Genomic DNA, 17,676 nt, shown 5'->3' on the forward strand with positions numbered 1-17,676 from the left:
CCTCTGGAAGACCTGTGGCTGTGCCATGCAAGCTGACCTTGGAGCATTACATACATAGCTCATCCAGTTCCTGGGGGTGGGTGTCTGGTCCTGTTAGGCAGAAGGTGCAGCTTTTATATTTCTGTTCTACAGAGAGAGTTGGATAGCAGGAGACCCTTGGTATAAATGCTTAGACAGCATTTACTGGGTTTCAGTACTAAATCTGCAATGGAGGCATTGGTGAAGTTATATCACCTCTGTGAACCTCATCTGTGAAATGGAGATAATACAGACTGGTGCTTTTTCAAGAATTGAATCAGCAGGGTGCAGTGGGTTATGTCTGTAATCCCAGCAGCTCAGGAGACTGAGGCAGGAGGATTGTAAGTTTAAAGCCAATCTCAGTGACTTAGTGAGGCCCTAAGCAACTTAGTGAGACCCTGTCTCAAAATAAAAAAATGAAAGGGCTGGGGATGTAGCTCAGTGGTTAAGTGCCCCTGGGTGAGGAGGGGACACAATTGAATTGGATGATGATGGTTATGATCACAATAATGACCATTTAGTAAGTATCAATTGTGTTTCAGGCCCTGTGCCAGGTACATCATTAACTAAATATATTTGTATAAAACTCCATGGTAGGTAATCAGTAAACATTAGATTACTCCCCAACCTGCTCCTGATTGTTGTACTTCCTACAGTTTGTCAGTAGCTGATAGATTACCTTAGCGCTGTTTTCCTAATGATTTTATTCCCACAAATTGACAGAGAGTGAAACTAATGGACAGTTAATTTAAGCCAGAAAGCAGCCAGTGAGTTATTTCCAACATCATTTAATTAAGGAAGTACTTGGGACTTTGAAATCTATGGTACTTTAACCAAATTATAATTTTAAAACAATTAGCCCTTGAACTTTATTTTTAGGTTCAGGATCTTGGGCTGCTTTAGAAACCAGATGGAGTTGCTGCCTGGACTACAACCTTGTTTACATACTATTTAGATGTTGGCTCTTCTTCTGACCAAATAATCATAATAACCTTCTGAATAAAAGTTCTGTTTAATGGACAAAATATGAAATATATAAGGTTGAACAAGCATTTGGGATGAGTTATATTGTCCCTATGTAGAGCTTCACAGGTTTCTTTTTATTTCTTCTTCTTTTTTTTTTCCCAGTACTGGGGATTGCACATCATAGACAAGCACTTTTTCACCGAGCTACGTCCCAGCTCTTTTTAAATTTTATTATTTTATTTATTTTTCATACAACAATTATTTGTTTTTCTATCATTCTATATGTCTAAACAGGGTGGAATTGGGAGGGATTTTTAGTATAGTCAATGAATCGAGGACAACATGGGTTTCATCTTGACACATGCTCACAACAAGAACAGGTGAAAAAAAATCAGAGAAGTAGTTAATCACCTACTGGCTCCTAAATCTTAATACATGGCTTCTCTTTCTCAGTTTCAGCCTTAAATTGATTTATTTTGAAAATGTAATCAGGCATGGTGGTTATTGTTTATCTCTGTAATCTCACTGACTCAAGAGGCTGAGGCAGGAAGATCTCAAGTTTGAGGCCAGCCTCAGCAACTAAGCATCTTACTGAGACCCTGCCTCAAAATAAAAAAATAAAAGAGGGCTGGGGATGTGGCTCAGTGGTAAATTGCCCCTGGATTAAGTCCCTAGTACTCCCCCCAAAAATAAATTAAAAAATTAAATGTAAAGGCATTTACCTATTTCAGAGTTATCTAGGTGAAGTGACTTATGTCACTTCTCACATTTCATTGGCCCAAACAAGTCATGGGGTCATGCCTAACTTCAAAAAGTAGGGAAGGGCAACTATTTGTATTCAGAGAAGGAAGAAGACTTTTTATTCTTATTATTGCACCATTTCAGTTTGTCCTTTATTGACAGCAGTCTTTTCCATAGCTTGATTAAAGTAGTATCAGCCAGACTTCTCCACTGTAAGATTTTTTTACCTCTTCACATGAATAAATGTACTATAGAGAGTTACTTTGAAACTATATAAAACTTCCATTCTTCATCAAAATTTTACTAATTAATTAATATCTGAACAGGCTCACAATTTTAGATCGGATCTCACTAAGTTGCCTAATCTGGCCTTGAACTTGTGATTTTCCAGCCCCAAAGGATATAGGCATGGACCATCACATCTGACCCCTGGCAGATTTCTGATAGTATAGGGCCTTAACTTTGTCTGAAGTGAATGAAAATGCCCCTCAGTCTTCAGTAACTATACCCTTCTCACTATATCCTTTTTCTTTTTCCTTCTTTGTGGTGGTTTTAGTTAATCAGATCCTTTTTGACAACATAAAGCGCGGATTAAAACTAACTCTGTAGCAATCCTAGGATTATGGGCTCAGGAGAATAAATCTTGGGTTGACTTTGAGATGATTTCAGTTAAGTTTCATTCGAAAAAAGCAGCTATGGGAGAGGCAGCTCTGAGCTTGCGTTATTATTTATCTCTCCTTCCACAGGATCAATTTGTATGAGTATCACAGTCCATTGTGAATATGGTGCATGAGGGATTGTTACTGGAAAGCATAATGGGTTGCTGGCCGCAGTGATTATGCCTGAAAACTGGCTGGAGTCCTGGGTCTAGCCCTGTCAACAGAGCAAAATTCAAGGAGAGGAGGAATGATAATAATTTAAGCACTCATCTCCTTTTCTATCTCTCCAGTGCCATCTAAAATCACAGGGTAGCTTATCCTTAGAGATTAGCATAAAATTAGAGGGTATGGCCTGTACTAGCTTCCTTCTCTCTTTCCTTAAAATCTCCTTCTTCTGGATATAGATTGTTCACCATACTACGACCTCTCATGCGGCCTTAGAGGTGCAGGGTAGGGAATAAGACTAATATGCTACCTTTCCCTCATTTCCACTTTTTATTTTCCAGCAACAGCTCCAGGCCTATGTGGCCTGGGTGAATGCACAGCTGAAGAAGAGGCCATCAGTGAGGCCTGTGCAGGACCTGCGACAGGATCTCCGCGATGGGGTGATCCTGGCATATCTCATCGAAATTGTTGGTCAGTTGGCCCTGGACTCTTATGTTACCATAGATTTTTATCCTTCATATGCCCTTTGACGCAGGTTGATTCTTTAGAATATGTAGCAGTGGAAGTAGAGAAAAAAATACTTGCCAAACTTTTTTTTTCTTTCTTAAAATTTTTTTCATTTGTCCTTTTTAGTTATACAAGATACTTGGCAAAACTTAAATCATTTCTTCATTGGTCAATACTGTGTACTAGGCACTGTTTCTAAGTTTGGGAACATAATGAATGCAGTCTGTGTTCTCAGGAGTCTCTCAATCTAATTGGAAAGTCTGGAAAGTGAAGTCAGTTCCATTAATGTGCTTGGTGCTTTGATGGGATGAACACAGAAAGAAGTGCATAGAAGGGACACCCTTCCCATTCTGAGGGGTTCAGGGATGGCTGACCAAAAGAATTCATGTCTAAAACTGAAGCCTGCCAAAAGAATTGACTTCTGCTGGGTGTTGTGGTGCATGCCTATAATCTCAGCAGCTTGGGTTCAAAGCCAGCCTCAGCAACTTAGCAAGACCTTGTCTCAAAATAAAAAATAAGTAGGGCTGGTTATGTGGCTAAAGCCCAATGATTAAGTACCCCTAGGTTCAATTTCTAATATGTATAAATAGATACATAGATAGATAGACATTTAAATGGACGCCTTCCAGAAGAACTGATGTCTAAACCAAGACCAGAAAAGGAAGTAGTAGCCAGGCAAAATGAGGATGTTACCAGCAAAACACTCCTTTCTAATACTCACTACATAAAAGGGTTTTTGCTCTTGAAACCCTGGCACCATTTTTACTAGATGTTAGTGTAATTTTATGTCCATAGCTCTGCAATTGTTTTTACTTTTATGTGGTTCCAGGGATCAAACCCAGTGCCTCACTCATGCTAGACAAGCACTCTACCATTAAGCCACAATCCCAGCCCTGCAATTGTTTTTCTTACCAAATGGTAATTACTTGTGGTAATTGTTTATTTATCTACCTTTCTTCTGTAAAGATTGAACTCTTTAAGAGAATGCACAGTATCATTTTTTTTTCCTATCTCCACAACCTCTAACCATGGGGACCTAGTAGGTACTCAAACATTTATTGTTGTATTAGTCAATGGACCATGCTCAGAGTCCTTGAGGGCTGTAGGGCTTATGAGTGGTATGGAAGGAGCAAAGTTTGCAACAGGCATTATCTTGTTGGGACAGCTGGTGAATTCATCAGCTCATTTATTTGTAATGATAATAACAACGCCAATACTAATAGCAGCTGCCAGGATTAACCTTTTTCTATCTTGTTTAATTTCTTGTGCTGGGGCTCTAACCCTGAGCCTCTCATATGCTAGAAGTACTCTTCCACTCAGCTACATCCTCAGCCCTTGAACCCTACTTTCCACTGTGACTTTGCTATATAGAAATAACCTCAAGTTATCTCCCTAAATTTGTATGGTTAGCCACTAACTTTCCCTTGAGTTGAAGATATGAATATTCAGCTTCTTATTCAGCATCTCTACTTGGTGTCTAGTGTGCAGCTCTAACATCACATGTCTTAATCAGAATTTTGATTTTCTCCTTTCACTGATCCCTTTCCAAGTTTTTTCATCTAAGGAATATATTACATTGCCATTCAACCAGTCATTAAAGCAGAACACTTAGAAATCATTCTTAATTCTTTCTCTTGTGGCTTAAACCTAATCATTTACATGTAGTTTCTGCTTTATATTTAAAATATACTTAATATCTGACTTCTTACCATCTCTTCCTCTGCCCAAACCATCATTATCTGTCATGAATATTTTCATTATCTTTCTAACTAATCTCCCTTTGTCTTCTTCACCTAATCCATATACACAAACTCAAATTGGAAAAAACATAAACTAGATGACCATTAGTCCTTTGTTTTAAAATCTCCATTGGTTTTGCCAGGTAATGTGGTACATGCCTATAATACCAGTGACTCAGGAGGCTGAGGCAGGAGGGTTGCAAGGTTGAGGGCAGCAATAGCAGCTTAGTGAGGCCCTAAGCAACTTAATGGGAGCCTGTCTCAAAAAATAAAAGCACTGGGAATATAGCTCAGTGGTAAAGCTCTCCTGGGTTGTAAATAAATGAAATAAAATAAACTCTCCATTGGCTTCTCATTACACTTAGAATAAAATTTTAGGCTCTCTACTGTGGTCCACAAAGCCCTACAGAACCTGGCCTTGCTACCTCTCTGGCCTCTCCCAGGACTCTGTGCTTACTCCATTCCAACTACACTGGTCTTGCTCCTAAGCCTCAAGATATGCTAAGCTTGATTCTACCTGTGGTTTCTTAGTTTGGAATATTTCCTCCTCAAATCTTAACATCTTAATATTTTTAAGTCTTAACATCATTTATTCAGTCTCTGCACAAATGTATTATCAGAGAGGCCATGATCACACTGTATTTTTCCTTATAGTACGTATCATTCATTATCTGAAATTATATTAAGCATTTATGTGTAATCTGCCATCCCTAGAGATGGAAACTCCCCAAGGAAAGGTGTTTCTCCTTGTTCACTGCTCTCTGCAATGCCATGAACAGTGCTTGGCACACAGCAGGTGCTTACTTAATATTTTTTTGAATGAATAAATGTATATATACTACCTTCATAGGTCCATGGGTTTAGATATAAAAATTTGAAGGCCCCCCAAAAGGCTTTCATTTTCTTCTTCCCCATCCAAATTACAAAAACCAGGATGTAACTTACTCATATTTTTTGGATAATTTTATTGTTCCACATCAAATATTCCCTTCCTTTGTGTTTAACTGCCGTGTAATTTTGATAATATTTCTCCATGTAACGTGTGTGTGTGTGTGTGTGTGTGTGTGTGTGTGTGTGTGTGTATATATTCCTTTCTAACAGCAGGAGAAAAGCTGAGTGGGGTACAGTTGAGTCCAAGTAACCAACAAGAGATGAAGAATAATGTGGAGAAAGTACTACAGTTTGTGGCCTCCAAAAAGATTCGTATGCATCAGACTTCAGCTAAAGGTTGGTGTCTCTTCACATCCTTGGTGGATGAACACACTCAGCTTTACTGGTGTTTGCCAGTCTTAGAAACAACACTCTTGGTTGTGTAGCCACTGGCTTTTTTTTTTTTTTTCCTGGTGCTGGAGATAAGAACTTTGTACATGCCAGGCAAGTGCTTTTCCACTGAGCCACATTCTCAGCTAGCCAAGGGTTGTAGAATGGCCTCATGTCATTTTTCCGTAACAAAAGTTATCCTCTTGGGATGGACTGATTATCAGAATCTGAGTGCTGTGGAAACCTGGGTGGAGATAGAAGTTCTCTATTCTTTGTAGTTGGATACAGAACTCCTTGAGTATATATGGGAGAATTAATTGTACAAAAATAAATGACAAAATTATGATATTAATTTTAGAATGTCTAAGTTTTCAAAAATGGAAATAGATAATATTTTTCAAGTTCCTTGGGTTTTTTGACCAAATATTATTTCACATTATCATAACGTGTTTTTTTCTCCCAGTTTTCTAGAAGGAAAATATTTTATAGCACTTTCTGAATATCAATACATTCCAGGCAGGATAGAAGGGGCTCTGTGGCCTCTGAATATGCCCTCTTCTGTAGTGACATGACCCAGGTGGGTTTGGCCAGGCTGCAAAGAAGGAGCAATATAGGTGTCCTTAGAAAACATAGGCTCCCTAATCCTTTGCTGTTTCTCTAGAATTGATTGGATCTAGTTCTGTTGCAGCTTCAGTTTCTGGGTCTGATTGCCTATCTGACAATGGAGTCAGAAGGGAGCCTTCCTTTCATGTTGGATTATTGGACTTCTTTGTGTAGGGGTCATTCAGGTGGGCAAATGCTGAACCACTGAGAACACTCAGAGGACATATCAAATAATCCTTTTCTAAGTTTTGTATATTTAAAAGGTTAAGAGGCTAAATAAATAGAATTTTACTTTGAGTTAATTTTCACCAGTTCTATCACATTACTTTTTGCCTTTTTTTCTAGGGCAGAATTTAGAGAGCCATATCTTTGATCTGGTCCCCATGTGGAGTGGGCTTGGGGATCTGGCCCAGTAAAGTCGCTATTTTTAAGGGAACCCTGCCATTCAGGGCATCATTGTCTTTTACCTGGAGAAGCACTACAGTTTCCTAATTAGTCCTGCTGCATTGATTTTTTCCCTTTCCTTTTCTGCTTACCATACTGCAGCCAGAATGATCTAAGAATGTATGCTTATGATATTCCTCTGCATTGAGGGCCCTTAGAATAAAATCCAAAGTCTTTCCTATGGCTTACTCTGTCCTGTATGACCAACCTCTATTTCTCCATCACTGCTCATCTTTCCCTTCTTCTTCTGGATCCAGTACTCTGTATATGCTGAACTTCTCTCAGTTCCTTCACCACAAAGCTGAGCGCCAGAAATATAACGTAAATTACACTGGTAACTTAAAAGTTTCTAATAGCCATATTATAAAAAATTAATGAGATGATACTTTATCTAACTCAATATATCCAAAATACTATTGTTTGATTTTGAAATCAGTACAAAAATTACTGAGATGTTTCATATTCTATTTTTGTACTAAGTCTAATGAGATATTTGTCATTCATTTTTTATGTGTGTATTAAGTAAGTACTGTACATAGAGCACATTTCAATTCAGAGTAGTGAAATTTAAAATGCTTAGTGGCAGCATGTGGCTTGTGGCTCCTATGTCAGACAGTACAGTTCTTTCACTTGCAGGCCCTTTAAATCTACTTTTTCTTCTTCCCAGATTACTTTTTTCCCTTCTTTCATTCATGGACCACTCTTCATCAAACAAGTCTCAGTTGAGGACTCACTTTCTTTAAGAATATATCCCTGAGCCCTCTAAGATGCCTCTACTCTGAGCTCCCAAAGACTTCTGTACTTCTGTGATCTGAATGTTATTGTACTTATTATGTAATTGCTTTTAGACCTTCTTTCTCCTTTGTTGAATATGGCTTTGTGAAGACCAAGACTTTGACTTCCTTTCTTGTGTGTCTCTAGCTCTTTGTAACGCAAGTCTTCAGCCTCTGCTTCTTTCTCAGGACTTCTTGGTCTGTTTGGTCCTTCAGATATTGTGGAAGGAAACCTGAAGTCCATCATGAGGCTGGTCCTTGCGTTGGCAGCTCATTTCAAACCTGGCTCTAGCAGGATGGTGAGCCAAGGACAGGACTCCAGAGCCCCTCTACAGAGTCACCAGCCACATTGTGCCACTGCCGTGGCTCAAGGAGCAGCTGCTGCTTTAGCTGATGTGTGCCATGACATGTCACGATCAGGACGAGATGTCTTCAGATACAGACAGAGGTAAGAGTAGAAATCTGGGGATGGAAACTAATATCTCTCTCTGGTATTTCTTTTCTTAGACAATACAGTACAGGAGTTGGAAGTATCACATAAACAGCCCCACATTGCAGAAAAAAACATGGAGGGGAGGTTTGAGAAGGTACCCCAAGAGAAAAGTTTATTTCTGTTTGAGATGATTATTTGCAATTACTAGAATGTAAGGGAACTATATGTGTACGGCTTTTCCTCTGGTTCACAGAGAGATATGTAGGAGTAATACTTTAGTCCGTCTGGGGGGAGGATCTACACTGGTATATATCCAGAAGACTAAGATGTCCTGGAGAGTCATGGCAGAAAGTCTTTTGGGGATTATGCATCTGATGAGGGAGAGAACAACCCTGAAATGTTGCAGAGATTGATGAAATTCCCTTTTTTTTTTTTTTGGCCTGCCTTCCCTACTAGATTTCTTTGAGGCGGGGTTTTGCCTTATTCATTTTCTTGCTTATGGTGCTCACAGAGTGTTAGAGTATCAGTACATTTAGAGTTGACCTGATTTGAAGAACTGATACTTTCCCCTTTTTTACTCTTTGGCTTTAGGAACAGTAGCATGGATGAGGAGATTGAGAATCCATACTGGAGTGTGCGCGCCCTGGTGCAGCAGTATGAAGGACAGCAAAGGTCTCCTTCTGAGTCGAGCTGCTCCAGGTAATTTGGCCTCAGATTCCTTACATTATGGCTGAATTTTTGGGTATTCTCAGGGTTCTCAACTTCAGGTAGCAAAACAGCAAGCAACTAAGACACTTAACCTCTTTTTTTCTTTTTTCAAGAGAGAGAATTTTTTAATATTTCTTTTTTAGTTTTCGGTGGACACAACATATTTATTTTATTTTTATGTGGTGCTGAGGATCAAACCCAGTGCCCCAAGCATGCCAGGCGAGCGCGCTACTGCTTGAGCCACATCCCCAGCCCCCCAACCTCTTTCTAAAAAAATTTTTTATAGTTACAGATGGACAGCATGCCTTTATTTATTTGTTTAGTTTTAAAAAAAAATTTTATATTTTTAGTTTCAAGTGGACACAATATCTTTATTTTACATTTACGTGGTGCTGAGGATCGAACTCAATGCCTCAAGCATCTACGCAAGCTCTACTACTGAGCCACAACCCCAACTCCCTGTTTGTTTAGTTTTCTTATGCAGTGCTAAGGATAGAACCCAGTGCCTCACACATGCTAGGCAAGTACTCTCCCACTGAACTACACCCCCAGCTCCCTAACCTCTTTTTCTATCCTCAGTTTGACTTTTAAAAGAGAGCCCTCAGCATTGCATGTGATTTTGTATTGACAGGAGGTGAATGAGGCTGGTGAATTTTCACACAGAGAAACTGTGGAGCCTCAGTGCCAATGCTTAGCTGTGACCACATGGGGGCATGCCTGGGACCTGTCAGATCCCAGCCTAGTGGTGCTGACATTTGTGTACCAGCTGCCAATGTTTATGATAGCCAGTTTCATTGCACTGTCTTGGATCCTGAGTATGACTCCTAAGTTACGTCTGGAGAAAGCTGTATAAATCTCACAGCAAGAAAAGAAATTGAGCAGAGTTGTCTGAAGCATTAAGAGTATTCCAATATTCAATTTCAGGGCTGGAAATGGTGGCAGATCAGTATGTATTTGAGTGGGCTAATAATGTTTATGACTCTAGGTGGAGAGGCTGTCTCAGTCTCCTTTAGAACCAAGGGCAGAGACCAGAACAGGATACTGCTCTAATAAAAGCCTGACCAATGCCAAGAGTAGTGAAAGAAAAAGATTATTTTCCTGACTCATGTAAATCACACTCCTGCAAACACATCCTCAGATCATGTTAGCTTTTTTACTAATTTCATTTTATTGATGAATCATACTTTACTTACTCTGTAGTGACTTTTTTCTTGTACCTTAACCAGTGAAGTCTATTCTGTTTAAGCCTAATTGTTCCTTCTATATATTTGTTTTTTTCTCTTATGTCTTTCCTTCATAAAAATCCATCCTATTTTGACAGACCATTTTCTAATTTATTGAGGTCATATGGAACTCTTTCCAGCATTTTAATATACTTGAAACCTTGATCAACTTTAAAATTTTCACATTTAAGAGGTGTTCTTTTTTATTTATAAAATGCACATACATCAACCATTAAACATTCTGAAGTATACAATCCAGCACACTCATTTAGTATCTTCATAATGTGCAGCCATCACCACTATCCCGTTGGAAGATATCTTCATCATCCCAAAAGCAAGCCCATAACCACTGAGCAATATGTGTGCTTTTAATGACAGTCTGAACCATTGCTTTTTTGCTTTCTGCTTGGACTATCAGTTGGTACAGAATCAAAAGATATTTCCTTGTATAATGAGATCTCTTGCTTCCTGCAGTCTATAAGCCTTTACTCTTCTGATGACAGTGCCTGTTTTAGTTAGAGATGAGGAAATGGATCTCCTCCTGAAAGCACCTGCTTCCTTCCTCCAAGCAGGAGGACTTAGATTGGGGCTGGAGCTCCTGAGATTGTAATTGAGGGACCCACTGGAAAGAAGGCTGCTCAGGATACCACTGTTCTAGGAGAAGGGTTGGAGGAGAATAATTTGTATTCATTCTCCTTTGTTTTCTTCTCCTTCCCGATTTTGCCATTTTCTTCTTCTGCCAGTCCCTCACTCAACTCACTGAGAATTCACACTCTGCCTTTTCTTCCGGAAGTGCCCAGGGAAGGAGTGGGCTTCTCACTGCTACCAGGGACCAGCAGGCCCTGGCACTTCTGTCCCCGCCCACCGCCCCGCCCCAGGGAGTACCCCTGAAGGGGATAGGAGACTTGCCGGGAGATCCAGGGATGTGGGTGGTCCGGAGAGTGGCTCGGAAGATAGGAAGGATAGCCCCTTAGGTCTGATCCCCTTTCCTTGGAGCTCCAGGGATACCCCGGGCATAGCCCTGCCCGCCTGTTGCTCCATAACCTCGGGCCAGCCTGTCACTGTATCCTAGCAAAAAGATCCTCAGTTTGGGGGGGAGAGCGGCGGTGGTGGTGGTGGTGGGGGGAGTGGGCGGGGGAGGGAGGAGAAAACATAAAACGCCGGAGGGGAAGGTGGGAGGAAATGGGCGTCCAACGGGTTTCCTAGGGACAGCCCGAGTCTCCACCCCGCTAGCTTCCCCCTCTTGCGGGAAGCCGGGCTGGGCTCCCTGCGGGTTAAACCTGCGCGTTAGACCGGGTCCACTAAGGGAGGGGTCGCAGTGGAGCGGCAGCGATTTCCAATCTGCGCTTCTTAGGATCAGGATCACTCGAATCCTCCGGGTGATTCTTCCGATCCGTGGCCCTTCCCCCGCCTATCCTGGGGCTCCAAACCGTTCCCCGCTGCCCGGACCCCGCTCCTATCCCCGGCTCGCACCCCTACCTTTGCCCAGAGCGGCTTGGGTCCGAGCCCAGCTCTGCCTCGTCGCCTGTGACAGCCTGGGAAGGTTCGGGAGGGAGGCGGGTGAGGTGGGAGGGATAGGGGAGGCGGTGCGGAGCGGGATCACCCGCACGCTCGCGGCTGGGGACTCGACGCGCAGCCGGAGCTGCTGGGAGCCTCTCTCCGGGTCGGAGATGGGTTGAGATGCCTCCGCCTCCGGGGATGCCCAGAGCCGCGCGGCCGCGGAGACTAGGATGCAGCTGCCAGGAACGGGCTGTCGACAAGAGGAGGCGGCTTCCTCCGAGGCTGGGCTGCGGCAGAGTCTGAGCTGCTGGGACAGTGCGCTTCACACCCGGGAGCATCCCTGTCTCTGGTGCCAAGACGCCGGCCTCTGCCCATTATACTTTCTCCGGCAATTGGGACCAGCTTCTCCGCGGGTTGGCTCGTCCCGGGAGTCGTTCTTCGGGCCCCAGAGCGGGGAGACATGCCTGAATTTGGGAGAGCTGTGACTCTTAGCCTTCCACTTCACCCAGAGAAGCAGGCTTGCTGAAGCCCGAGCCAGGAGGGGACCATGGGAGGGACCCAAGTTAAATGGTGAGCTGAAGCCACTTGGGCTTTGCAGGTGGGGGCATGGGTGGGAGTAAGGCCAGGACTGGAGGATGCTGTTGGCCACAGAGACGGGGATCAGTCGTGGCGCTTTATTGGGGAGGACAGGCTGCTGGCCTGGGATTATAACTATAAAATACGGTGGTTCTAGGCATCTGGAGCCAGCTATAGAGGAAGGACTGGCCCTTTTCTGTCTCTGCTAAAGGAGGTGTCTTCGGGAGGAGACAGGACTGTTCCTTATCGCCTATCGCCTAAAAAAAAAAAAATTGAGTCTAATTTGAAGGGTCTTTGGTCTTTGCGGGGGGGGGGGATTTCTTGTCTAATAAATTAGCATTGGAGAGATATTAGACCTGTGGTAATTAAAAAATATTACCAGTTGGACCTGATTTGTAATCATTTGTTCTCTGATCTCAGAGAGGATTATGATAGCAAGCAGGGGATTTTTTGTTTATTTTATGTCTTTTAAACTAGTCCGGGAGGAGCCAAAGTCTTAGAATTAATTAGCATTAAAATACTTTACTCTGACCTGAGGTAGAGGATTTAATGCACCTCCTTTATCCTGAAATACTTAGGGAGGCAGCACCCTCCCTGCTCTGGCCTGCGCCTCTGGATTTTTCTCTCAGGTCCTTCCCCTTTTTTGACTTGGCCATCTAGTTTCCTGGTCTTACCTCTGGCCTCACCCAGGCAGCCTCAATTCAAGAAAAAGAAATGTTGTTTTCCTTTGGCTGCTCTGCCACGCCCCCAAAGGGGTTGGTTATCCAGGCATCCGCCCCCTTCTGCCCTTATATGGGGAAAAGCTCACTTACGAGGAGGAGGAGGAACGGAGCATGCGTCTGCGCTTTTAGGAAAGCAGTTTTCCAGCATCCTAAGTTCACACTACCTCTGTCCCCGTCCTCGCTTTGTCTGGCACCTACCTCCTGGAGTCCAGCCAGATGCAGGCAGTGGAACATGTCAGCAATAGCACCTTGTCAGCTGAGAAAGCGGGGCTGCCTTATTCCTCAAAGAGGAGCAGCTGTTGTAGGTTTCTTTCTGCACCTGGATTCCCATTTCTATAAGAGGTAAATGCTGAGGCCTGAGCAGTCATAAATCTTATAAATGACATAGCAGTTTTAGTTGAGAGCTTTTCCAGCATTTTAATTCATGCTGGTCTGAAACAGATTGCATAGGTGGTGAGAGATGAACAGGGGTTCTGGAAAGCACTCATTGGGCTTTCTCATCCTCCTTACCCCTTTTGCCTGTTTGTGTTGTGTTGTAGATCTATACATATTATTAAGCAACTTTTTAAAATGTGGAGTAGCACAAAACTATAATTTTTTTTCCTGTAGTTCTGAGAAGCAACAGAATATAGTACTCTCTAAGGTCATATCCACCAAAACACTTCAACTGTGGACAGTAGTCCTCAGGCTACTTTACATGAGGTTTTGAAGTCTTTGGTTGTTTCACTGTGGTTGGCTCTTGTTTTTTGTGGGTTTCTAGGAAGATGATATCTTAACTCCTGATCGTTGTTGTGAGGATTAGTCTGGAAGACTTCAGGGGCACATTAAGTGGGTCAGTGAATCCTAGACACTTTCACTGTTGTCTGGGTGATGAATTTGAAGGAATTCTATAAGGGGGCTGGGCCTGCAAACCCCACAGCCCCTGAGATTGTTTCAGTGCTGATATTCTCAAGGTGCAGTGCAGGGAGAAATGGCTCTTCAGACTCCTTTATCCCTCTCAGACCGAAGCATCAGCCTCACATTCCCATCTAGTCTTATTATTTGTTGTGGTTCCAAAGATTTAAAATTCCTCTTCCCTGAAAATCTGAACAGTGCCTCTGAAGGATAGTAGTTATATCAGAACTTAAGAATTATTGAGAGGTTTCTGATGACAATTTGAAAATACTGCGGCAGAGATATGTAATGATTTACTTTGATGGGAGTAAATCAAGTGAACCCTTATTTCACTACTCCTTGCAGATCTTTCTCCTTTTGACATCTTACCCTTATTTTCTGGCTCAATTGTTGATAAATCACTGCCCCTCTGCTCAGCCTGTATACACTATATTCATTCCAGCAATTTCTACCCCGAGCTATCCTGACCCTATCTCTTTGGGGATAGAGCTGATCTGTGATCACTCTGCTGGTATTGCTTGTGTAAGAGATCAGTGTATTGGAAATAAAAGTTTTTTTCTAGCTCCAAAAGCTACTAAGACACATGCTGGCATTTGTCTCAGAACACACGCTTGGGGAATGGTGATGGTGGAGGTAGTGAAAGGTAAAAAACAAAACAAAACAAAATCTTAAAGTTATTTAAATGCTAGATTACCTGTCCTGATAATTTTCTTCTCAAATCAGTGATGCTTAAAGGCATCCTTGTTGTGGAAAAGACTTTCAAGGACTGGATTATTCATTAAACAAGTTTATCATCTAATAAATAGTTCTTACTATGGGTTAGGTGCTGTGTTAGGCACTATGGGTAAGATGATTAAGACTTCTCTCTGGGATAAATTATGAAAGCTGGCTTCTGAACAACTGTAGTAATTGCTTCTTTTCCTTTTTCTTGAATCACAGCCTGACTTCACCCAGTCCAATTCACAGTGCAAAGAGTGAGTCCATTATAACACAGTCGGAGGAGAAGGCAGATTTTGTGATTATTCCCTCTGAAGGAATAGAGAACAGAACAGGTACTGTCTGTCTGCCTGCTTGGGTTGGCTCAAGGAGAGTCTCTGAACTTGAAGCGTTTGGAGGTCCTGATTATCTACCTCTAAGCTCCCTAGCCTTGTCCCTCTCTGTGGTCTGTGCATGTGAGGTTAGCTGTGGAGGGCTGTAATGCCCAAGAGCCAATTAGTGTAGTTATCCTCTTACTGTCCTTTCTGATATTCTAGCTGTCAAAAATCTTGCAGCAGCATAGATAGGCCCTTTCCTACCTGGCTGCCTATTAATTAGAAAAGGACTTTAGGGACCTTTAGAACATTTAGAAGACTTACTTAGGTAAACAACTTTTAAAATTTATATATATATATATATATATATATATATGTTTTAGATGGACACACAATACCTTTATTTTGTGTATTTATTTTTATGTGGTGCTGAGGATTGAACTCAGTGCCTCACACATGCTAGGCAAGCACTCTACCACTGAGCTACAACCCCAGCCAACAACTTTTATTACTCCTATTTTTTTTACAAACAATTTTGGTACTTCTCTAACTTAAATTAGGGCCAGGAATGTAGAGTATGAATGGAGAATACACATTAGAGAGCAAGTCTACATCAGGCTCCACATGAGGGCTACAGAGAGACCTCAAAGACTTCCCTTTGTTTAGGCTTCTCCGTGGTCAATCTCATTGGTCTCCTTTTTTTTTTTTTTAACCTAAACATAAAGAAAAGCAAAGAAGAAGCATAGCATAAAAGTTACATTGAATTTCATTCACTCATAAGTGTTGTAATGAAACCGAAGTACTTGGAAGAAAAGCTGTAATTAAATTTTTCCATACTTTCTTACCCCTCAGTCCTACCATTACGGCCAAAAAGCTAGTCATACTACTGAGTCAGAAACTCCTGGGACCTTGCAGAGGGAGGAGGAAAATATTTATTGTGTGCCTACTCCGAACCAGGTACCACCAGTCCCTGCACAGAAGTGTTTTTGTTTTGTTTGTTTTATGGTCTTGGGGATTGAACCCAGGGCCTTGTGTATGCTAAGCAAGTGCTTTACCACTGAGCTACATCCCCCACCCATAAGTTACTTCTTTTAATCTTTACCACAACCCAGAGGAATTATTATACTCCTTTTATGAATAAAGACATTTACTCCAAGAGCTTATACTCTTTTTTATTTCATGATGAATTTTAAGTTACTCTGAATACAATTAAGATAAAATAGATGAGAAAACCAGAGCAAAGAAGCTTTAAAGGTAGGGAAATAAAACCAGGGAGTGATATTAAACAGTTTTGTAAGTATGCTTTTATTAGTTTATTTCCTGTGTGACTCACACAGTATTATATGTGAAAGGGGTTCAGTCGTGATGCAAAGGAATCAAAGGAATATTGAATCATGGTCTCCCTTCTAAAACTCTAGCATAACCAACAGGAATTTTGTTTTCATTACACCTGACAGTTTCTTTCTTTGTATCTGGCAAATTCAGGCTTTGGGAATGCCAATTCTAGAGAATTAAGACTCTAATGGTGGGAGTCCTACTGCTTCCTAAGAGTTTAAGAAATGGTTTTCCATAGCAGAGTGAATGATGCTTTGCTGGTCCTGAAACCTGAGTTAACAGTCAGTTCCTTATGCCTCACAAACCCCACCTGGTGGAGAGTTCAGTTTATATGTGAGGACAGGTTCAGAAAGCAGGTGACCTGAACCTGTAAACTACTCTTGTGAACGCTTTCTGCTGGAAATCAGTGTCCTCCAACATGAACTATACCCCTTCCTTTCATTTTGTAGAGGAGATAGACTCTCCATTATCCCGAGACTGGCGACCTGGGAGCCCTAGAACCTATCTGGAGACCTCATGGGAAGAACAGCTGTTGGAACAACAAGAACATTTAGAAAAAGAAATGGAGGAAGCAAAGAAAATGATATCAGGATTACAGGTAGCTCTTTCTCTTGTAGTTTGTCTTCAGTGCACCAATTGATTATTATTTTTAAGTCACTAGTGTAAATTGAAAAAAAAAACCCCTGATTTTAGTTTTGTATGAGATGAGAGTTGAATGAGGGAATTTAGATATAGTAGTACACAAAAAGCAAAAATTGCTAATATGTGAGTGCTTCAAATGGACTTTGTGGACGGTTTGTAGCACAGCTGTTAGGATTTCTTCAAGCTCCGGGGCCATCACCAGCCCCTACCAAGCACTTATTCTGACTCTGTTTCACAGGCAGTCTTCTTTAGGTGGTTACAAATATGCAATTGCAGCTTTCAGCCAAGAATGGCACTGTGAATAGTCAGGAATTTTCTCCCAGGAATTCTTCACTAAGGAAGGTGCCGCCAGGTTTCCATTTTCCTCTAGCTAAGGGATTTAGCCCACTCCTAATGCATTTGCAAGTGGATGCCAAGTCCCAGTGATCAGGTAGAAAAGGTTTTCCTTGAGCAACAAAGCCCTTTAGTTTTTCCTGTACCTGCAGTGTCAGCTCGGCAAATCTCTTCAGAGACTGGTGACCCACTTGACATGGTTTCCACCCTCAATGACCCCCTCAATCCTCTGTCTTTGTGTGACCATCTCTGTTTGGGGGAGCCCTTATAGTGTGCTGATGACCCTGAAATTGCCTAGGAATATTCCTTTCTGTTTGTGCTGGGAACTGCACCGCTTCTGAATTGTGAAATATTTATGGACACATAAACAAAGCCCACATTATGTGTGTGGCTCTGGCAGCCGG

The 17,676-nt window shown here is 41.8% G+C and overlaps 2 protein-coding genes across 12 annotated transcripts in view; one reads left to right on the plus strand and one right to left on the minus strand.

The window, feature by feature from the left end:
* The window catches only part of LOC144377184 (uncharacterized), a 57,422-nt gene extending 45,345 nt beyond the window's left edge, over positions 1-12,077 (minus strand). The window contains exons 1-2 of one of the 3 annotated variants that reach the window (XR_013437885.1): positions 11,719-11,865; positions 10,410-10,893 (exon numbers count right to left, since the gene is read on the minus strand). Coding sequence is in view for 1 of the 3 variants with exons in the window: in XM_078046989.1 (XP_077903115.1) it covers positions 11,719-12,077 (359 nt within the window). In the remaining 2 variants the exon portion in view is untranslated. Of the gene's footprint in view, positions 1-10,409; positions 11,308-11,718 lie in introns of those variants that run through there. The other 2 variants (XR_013437884.1, XM_078046989.1) reach the window with 2 other exon arrangements.
* Positions 1-17,676, plus strand: part of Dixdc1 (DIX domain containing 1) — a 78,666-nt gene that overhangs the window by 30,903 nt on the left and 30,087 nt on the right. For 5 of the 9 annotated variants that reach the window (XM_021732398.3, XM_078046981.1, XM_040285198.2 and 2 more), the window contains 6 exons: positions 2,891-3,020; positions 5,897-6,022; positions 8,092-8,323; positions 8,900-9,007; positions 14,871-14,983; positions 16,747-16,895. In XM_021732398.3, coding sequence (XP_021588073.2) covers positions 2,891-3,020; positions 5,897-6,022; positions 8,092-8,323; positions 8,900-9,007; positions 14,871-14,983; positions 16,747-16,895 — 858 coding nt within the window. Of the gene's footprint in view, positions 1-2,890; positions 3,021-5,896; positions 6,023-8,091; positions 8,324-8,899; positions 9,008-12,169; positions 12,310-14,870; positions 14,984-16,746; positions 16,896-17,676 lie in introns of those variants that run through there. The other 4 variants (XM_078046979.1, XM_078046980.1, XM_078046977.1 and 1 more) reach the window with 3 other exon arrangements.

This window comes from Ictidomys tridecemlineatus, chromosome 4, assembly GCF_052094955.1.
Source record: "Ictidomys tridecemlineatus isolate mIctTri1 chromosome 4, mIctTri1.hap1, whole genome shotgun sequence".
NCBI classification, from domain to species: domain Eukaryota; kingdom Metazoa; phylum Chordata; class Mammalia; order Rodentia; family Sciuridae; genus Ictidomys; species Ictidomys tridecemlineatus.